The sequence below is a fragment of the Chiloscyllium plagiosum genome, chromosome 1 (assembly GCF_004010195.1).
Source record: "Chiloscyllium plagiosum isolate BGI_BamShark_2017 chromosome 1, ASM401019v2, whole genome shotgun sequence".
NCBI lineage: Eukaryota > Metazoa > Chordata > Chondrichthyes > Orectolobiformes > Hemiscylliidae > Chiloscyllium > Chiloscyllium plagiosum.
Window position 1 is genome coordinate 68,759,179 of NC_057710.1, and position 7,740 is coordinate 68,766,918.

General features: G+C 44.0%; 1 protein-coding gene across 1 annotated transcript; it reads right to left on the reverse strand.

Moving 5' to 3' along the window:
• Nucleotides 1-639: 639 nt before the first annotated feature.
• Nucleotides 640-4,040, reverse strand: LOC122555558 (cyclin-O). Its single transcript, XM_043701584.1, has 3 exons — nucleotides 2,995-4,040; nucleotides 2,444-2,629; nucleotides 640-1,558 (listed from the first exon to the last, which is right to left on the reverse strand). Exons 1-3 carry the CDS (start codon nucleotides 3,403-3,405, stop codon nucleotides 1,082-1,084), a joined length of 1,074 nt encoding a protein of 357 aa, XP_043557519.1. The 5' UTR covers nucleotides 3,406-4,040; the 3' UTR covers nucleotides 640-1,081.
• Between the last annotated feature and the right edge of the window lie 3,700 nt (nucleotides 4,041-7,740).

The window sequence follows — 7,740 nt, forward strand, 5'->3', positions numbered from 1 at the left end:
GGAGTGTCGCTCCGAAAGCTAGTGTGCTTCCAATTAAACCTGTTGGACTATAACCTGGTGTTGTGTGATTTTTAACTCAGAATGATTGAAAGTGAAGTTAGAGGGTAAACGAAGTTTGAGATTTCCTGTGGATGAGGTGTATAAATATACTTTCTTTCTCTGCATCAAACAGTTAGTGCCTGCTGTTTGTTCTCCATTCGATAAAAAATGTTATCATGAACTGATTATTTTCCATCCACTTGTCCTCCAATCTAAACTAAACCTGGAGGGAAATTACTGAACAATCATGATGTTAATATTTACAAATGAAGTGGCATTATCAACATTTGTGTATGATAATTGCGGGATTGCTGGAGATATGAACACATACAGGTTAGTCTAGATTTGTATTTATCTGTCATTTCATTGCACATTCCTTAGTTTAATTTTTCCTCGGTTCTGATTCGATTTGTGAACATTCAAAAATAAGGGACTGAGGAATGCTCTAGGTTCAGTCTCTGAGCGAATTAATCGGTGTACTATTACGCTCCTCGGTAAGAAATTGGAGAAATCGAGAGAATATTCCTGAATGATGAACACAAATGAGATCTGGAAGGATTTGTAAGAAGAACAATTTATTAGACACGAAAAGAAATCTAGGCTATAACGCTAAATAAATAATTTAATGTTTAGTCACATAAATCCATAATGCCGTTGTAAAATATGAGATACATACAATATATTTACAGATTACAGTACTATTCTTCCTTAGTAAACAGCACGGCTGAGGTCGGATATGTTTCATTTGTTCACAATAAAAAGAGATTATCGTCAAGTTTTCAGACTTCTGTTATCTCCCTCATAATCCCGCATTAATGACATTTTTGTATCACCCCTATGTGCATGCAGTGAATGACTTTACGAGTTCCACCTAAACTAAAACTCTAATCTGTAAATGTAAACTAACAGTCCCATTGATTTCCAGTCGTTTTCTTCACCTACATATAGTCGAATCTTATGATTTTGTTTGATTTTGATTAACGTTGATGCAATGCTGTGCGAAAACAGAGGTGCCCTTAATGTGAGGGGCTGGGAAGCATAGTCAGAACTCAGTGCTGAGCTCTCTGTCTGTCGGCTCAAACACTTGCAAGGGAGCCAATGACTCTTCGTTCAAAGCTACCAGCAACTTCAGTCTCTGCACACAGTCCTCCAGCAGGCAGGGCGGGTAACCGCTGAGCTCCGAGCTGGGATCTCCCCCGGGATGTAACATCCGATCGGCCAGGATGAGGGCAGAGCTGGCCAGCAGGGAGGGCGGGTATCCATTGAAGGAGTAGTCGGCGAAGCTGAGCTCGACAAGGCGCCTGGCCAGGCGCTCTGAGCTGGCAGCCTGACTGCGCGGCTGTTCATGCTCTATCCTGGTGATGGTAAAATGCTCCAAGAAAAAGTCCACGCTCGGTGTGAGCAGCTCGAAATTGAGTTTGATGAGGATGATACACTCCAGGTTTCGGAGCTGGTCCCCGGTAAACGCGTCACAGCAGAGAGAAAGGAGCTGTTTAATTCTGGGAGGGTAAACTTCAACCTGGAGAGATGGGCATTGGAGGAAAAATAAGCAACAGGTTGAGTTAGTTCCCACAGCCATTTAGTCAGGAACTGAGCGTGTACATTGGTAACTTACTGAGGGGCATTCTATATTGTCAGTCTCTTAACCAGAAGCCCACTTGGCGTATTAAGCTGAACATAAAATGGCACTTTCTAAAGCAGATCAGGAAAGCGGTTCCTCTAATTTCCTGTTTCTATCAACAAACATTGCAAAATCTCATTCATCCCATTTACATTCTAGGTTATGTGCATTATGTCTCAAACTAGCGGTTGTATTGATTTACAAGCAGTACCAGAACATTGGCGAAGAGGCACGTTTCGTGCCTGAACACAAGTTGGGAGAGCCTTGATGTAGTAAAAGGGCTACAAGGTTGCAGTTCCTGTAATCTAAGGTACACTCACCGGGATCGCAGCTTCTTATAGGAGCAGGCTCCCCTCCTTTTCAGCTACAGGTATGAAAATAACCAATGGTACATGCCGCAAACTGTGCGTTTCTGGAAACTAATTTACAAAATACAGTACTCTGCTCAACAGAAACTTAGGACACACCCTCGCCCCACTGAGGTCACGACACCGCCTGTACCGGTGCTCTTTCTCTGGGTTTGCACTTTAACAAAAATGGTTTCTGGGGAGTCAGGGAAATGTTCCCTACTATCACCCAGTATCTTCAGGGGAGGAATCGGGGGAAATTAGTCCAGTAACATTAATAAGAATTGATACATTAATTTAAATAATGACCAATATTTGATTGATTTTAACCACTTTGAAAAATGCGCATGCATGCTTCTTCCGTTCTGATTAAGCGGACTTGCTGTTTAAAAGGGAGTTACAGGACCGGGACGGCATTGAAAAGCCAGTCACTCACTTGTTTGCATGCGAGGAGAAGCGACGTTACTCCAACAAGCTGGAAACAATCGGAAGCCACGGGGGTCGTTTGAAGGAAACGGTCCATAATGTTCACAGTGAGGCACATCGATTCGAAGGAGAAGTTAAAGTGTCTGTGAACTGGGATCAGCCAGCTAACCAGTTTACATCTGTCTTCTGCAGTTACCTGTGAAGGGGACAGTAAACATACAGAAACATGCGGCCAGGTTGCCCTCAGGCAGGTGTTGAGGGTCATGTAACGGTGCCCATCTCATCTGCTCTGCTCATGATGGGAGCAATGTGTGTGAATGAATCGGGAATTTTATTAACGGATGTGTTGGGACAGGAGAGTGGTGTTTGGGTGCAAGATTTAACACTATCAGAGAAAGTGTGTCAAATTGCCTGTGCCAATTGTATATTCCGTTTAATATAGCGCAAGTAAGTCCCGTTCTTTGAAATAAAAAAAGTTCGCCAATACTCTTGCGGTTACAGGAATTACATTGAGCAGTTCTGCTTTCAGAGCGGGGGCGCCGATTTGATGCTACTTCTTACCTGGGGCTGACGTGCCAGGCAGTTCCGGGGATGAAATTTCTTCTCAGATTCTCGATTAAGGTGGTAGCATTTCTGTCCGTATTCCCTGAGAAACTGTAAATCGAGGCGAGCTGTCAGCCGGCGAGGGGAGTCGCAGCTTGGAAGGGCGGGACTGTCACTGTCCGCCTCTGAAGGGCGGGTACAAAGTGACGGCTCCAGGCCACAGCGGCGGCCCGACCCCGAGCTCCAGGCTCTGTACCTCGGGCACTTGAGTCTTTTCAGCGGCGCTCGGATGCCCGCGCCGTCCGGGACTCCCTCAGCCCTGTCTTCCGGAGTGACATCCTCGCTGACGGCAGCCGCCCAGCGCTTTCTTTTGCCGGGGCTGGGCGCCGCTTGCAGCGGAGCTTCTTCGCCCGTCGCGTTTGCAACCATAGCTGCAAACTGCTGCGGGACTGAGCAGCTCAGCCTTCATTCTGACCCGGGCCTGCAGTCACCCTCGGCTGCAACTTCGCCTTCTTAGCCCAACCCCCTGGAATCTCGCCCTGGCGCTGCGGGGGTGCCGCTGCTTTTCCCGGTTAAATGACCGCCCATCGCTCCCCCCCTCCCCCGTCTCCTGTTGCTTTCTTGTGGGCGGGGGGAATTTCCCCGGCACCCCGCCCACCTGTTGCCTGGCAACCGACTGTGCGGTCAACATCGGTCGCCTTGATCTGCCCAGCAACAAACTCCCGCTCGCTCCCAATTGGATGGCCGGAATTCCGATTTCTAATTATTATTGTCAAAACAGCAGAGAGGTTTTAAAGACCTGCACTTCCTTTAACAGACAAAGAAATTCTTAGTTATTAAATTCCAGGTACAACGACTGGATAAGGCACGATAACTTAGCATATTTATACACAAAATACAACGGGGTTCCAACCGCCTCTAAAGTATGCATTGTCCGTTTAGCGAATCTATTGAAATCTCGGTGTTCTGATGTACTGTATTTACAGTTTTTGTCCTGACATTTTCCGACAATACCAGATGAAGTAGTCACCATGCAAACAACGTTGAATGGATACTAAAGAGCAAGATCCCAATAAAGTCAAACCAAAATGTCCATATTACAGAGGAGGAAGTACTGGATGTCTTGATACGGGTAAAGGTGGATAAATGCCCAGGACCTGATCACGTGTACCCTAGGACTCTGTGGGAAGCTAGAGAAGTGATTGCTGGGCCACGTGCTGAGATATTTGTATCATCAATGCTCACAGGTGAGGTGCTGGAAGACTGGAGATTGGCAAATGTGGTGTCACTGTTTAAGAAGGGTGGTAAAGACAAGCCAGGGAACTAGAGACCAGTGAGCCTGACCTCAGTGGTGGGCAAGTTGTTGGAGGGAATCCTGAGGGACAGGATGTACAAGTATTTGGAAAGGCAAGGACTGATTAGGGTTAGTCAACATGGCTTTGTGCGTGGGAAATCATTTCTCACAAACTTGATTGAGTTTTTTGAGGAAGTAACAAAGAGGATTGATAAGGGCAGAGCGGTAGATGTGATCTATGTGGACTTCAGTAAGGCGTAAGACAAGGTTCCCCATGGGAGACTGATTAGCAAGGTTAGATCTCACGAAATACAGGGAGAACTAGCCATTTGGATATGGAACTGGATCAAAGGTCGAAGACAGAGGGTGGTGGTGGAGGGTTGTTTTTCAGACTGGAGGCCTGTGACCAATGGAATGCCACAAGGATCAGTGCTGGGTCCTCTACTTTCTGTCATTTACATAAATGATTTGGATGCGAGCATAAGAGGTATAGTTAGTAAGTTTGCAGATGACACCAAAATTGGAGGTGCAGTGGACAGCGAAGAGGGTTACCTCAGATTACAACAGGATCTGGACCAGATGGGCCAATGGGCTGAGAAGTGGCAGATGGAGTTTAATTCAGACAAATGCAAGGTGCTGCATTTTGGGAAAACAAATCTTAGCAGGACTTATACACTTAGTGGTAAAGTCCTAAAGAGTGTTGCTGAACAAAGAGACCTTGGAGTGCAGGTTCATAGCTCCTTGAAAGTGGAGTCGCAGGTAGATAGGATAGTGAAGAAGGTGTTGGTTTGCTTTCTTTTATTGGTCAGAGTATTGAGTACAGGAGTTGGGAGGTCATGTTGTGGCTGTACAGGACATTGGTTAAGCCACTCTTGGAATATTGCGTGCAATTCTGGTCTCCTTCCTATTGGAAAGATGTTGTGAAACTTAAAAGGGTTCAGAAAAGATTTACAAGAATGTTGCCAGGGTTGGAGGATTTGAGCTGTAGGGAGAGGCTGAACAAGCTGGGGCTGTTTTCCTTGGAGCGTTGGAGGCTGAGGGGTGACTTTATAGAGGTTTACAAAATTATGAGGGGCATGGATAGGGTAAATAGGCAAAGTCTTTTCCCTGGGGTCGGGCAGTCCAGAACTAGAGGGCATAGGTTTAGGGTGAGAAGGAAAAGATATAAAAGAGACCTATGGGCAACGTTTTCACACAAAGAGTGGTACGTGTATGGAATGAGCTGTCAGAGGAAGTGGTGGAGGCTGGGAGAATTGTAACATTTAAGAGGCATTTGGGTGGGTATATGAATAGGAAGGGTTTGGAGGGATATGGGCTGGGTGCTGGCAGGTGGGACTAGATTGGGTTGGGATATCTGGTCGGCATGGACGGGTTGGACTGAAGGGTCTGTTTCCATGCTGTACATCTCTATAACTCTATGACTCTAAATCGAAGTCAATTGTAACAAATAAATATCTAACTAAAGAGAGTTGCAGTAATTCTTCCATAGACACTGTTATACAAATAGCACGTGTTTAACTTACACTGGCCATGATGATAAAAAAACTATCAACTACAGATTTGTCAGGGAACTTTTAGTGAAAACCAGCGTTTAAAAATTGTGCAAAAGTTAGAAGCTACATTTGCTTTGGCATTTGATGGTCTTGTATCATGTCTTAAATGACCTGTCAGGAATAAAGGTACCAGTGATATGACAGTCAAGCAATATTTTCAACGCGAAGACAACACGCCCGTCTTTAAATCTTGTTAAACTAACAGTGGTGGAAGATTTTCAACTTTCCAATGTACCTGTTAGTTAAGTATAACAGCAATAACTCAGAAGGCAGGAATACACGCTGTCATTTCTGAAATAAAGCACCCCTCAGACGGAGCTATTTATTATTTGATGTTAATGTGAGGATGTTTGCATTCAGTAAACTATTAATTGACATAGAAGATTTTATTTTCATATTTAGTATTTATTGCTGAATTCCAGGTACGATAACAGGAATAACACACACGATAAACAAAATACAATGGGGTTCCAACCGCCTTTAAAGTATGCATTGTCTGTTTAGCAAATCTACTGAAGTCTCTGCCCTGTTGTGTTGACAGTTTCCGTCCTGTCACTTTCCAATATATGGAACAAAAAGGGAGCGAGAATTGCCGCGCTGGACTCATGGAAGGAGACTCCCCTGGGCAGTGATGTCAGACGCCAGTCACAGTCTCTCTGTATACACACAACCATTGCCGCAATCCGAGCCGGGACCCATTGCAAACAAACATACCAGGCCGCCGCAGCAGAGAGAGGTAACTACATACACTGCACCATTAACGCCTCACCGAGTTTATGGGATTAGTAGAAAGACAGCCAGCACAAGCTGTTCCCTCACCGAGACAGAAATGGTCGAACGAGTTATGCCACTTTAATTAAAAGTACAATTCCGAGTTTCATGTAACTGATCCAAATTGCTAATTGGAACGCCTACACAGTCCTAATCAATTGATTTCAAATAAAATGGCATTAATTCACATTTTGACGTGGTATTCATGGAATTGAAATTTTAGAACTATCCAATTAAATGCTCTTTGTTTCAAAAGCCTTACTTTAAATCCAAAAAGTGTAATGCATGGGTAATTTCAACTCATCGACTAAAAAAATTGATTTTTCAAGAATAAGAAAACCGAAAGAACCATGGATGCTGGAAATCAGAAATAAAATAGAAATTGCTGGGATTAAAAGCTCAGCAGGTCTGACAATATCTATGGAGAGAAATCAGAGTTAACGCTTTGGGTCGAGTGACCCTTCCTCAGAACCGTTGAATCTTCAAGCATGGATTCCTTCAAATAGTTAAAATCACCCTTCCTTAAGTTGTGTAATTACAAAAAGAGCCTTTGCCTTGGCGTACTGTGAGTGAAGTAGGAGAGAGACAGTGGGTGAGAGGTAGCAGACAGAAGATAATAGCATTTACCCTAATGGAGCAGAGGAGATAATTGATCTTCTCCCTATACTGCTGGATATTCCTTCAAATGGCTAGCACAGCGTTGATTTGTGTGGCATTCCTTTTTTTCTTATATCCAAAAGCGCTTTTACACAAAACTGAACATTTTTTTCCATCATCAAATTACCGTGGTATTTTTTTCCATCTATTCATCCCAAGTAAATCATTTAATGCAAAGCCGATTGAGGGCAACACAAACCATCAAAGGTGAAGGAGAGATAGGGAGAAGGAAAGGGTTAAATCAAATGTAGTTAGACTGGGTGGCATTCCATTACCTTTCTTGATTAAAAATCCACAAAAAGGTGCAGAAAATAAAGACCCATATATCTGAGCTCCCAAATCTCTTCGGAGATCCATTGTATTTAACCTCATACCATTGAGAAAGTAACCTGATATTTTATTTTCTGGTCTCAAATGGATAACCGTACACACTTGCTTACGTTGAACTCCATCTGCGACAGATTTTGCCTATTCACTTAATCTATCAAT

Coding starts and splice junctions, on each gene's coding strand:
- LOC122555558 (XM_043701584.1), bottom strand. CDS start 3,405: ATGGTTGCAAACGCGACGGGCGAAGAAGCTCCGCTGCAAGCGGCGCCC. Junction 2,630..2,994: donor GCCTGGCACGTCAGCCCCAG/GTAAGAAGTAGC, acceptor TCCCCTTCACAG/GTAACTGCAGAAGACAGATG. Junction 1,559..2,443: donor TTCTCCTCGCATGCAAACAA/GTGAGTGACTGG, acceptor CCATCTCTCCAG/GTTGAAGTTTACCCTCCCAG.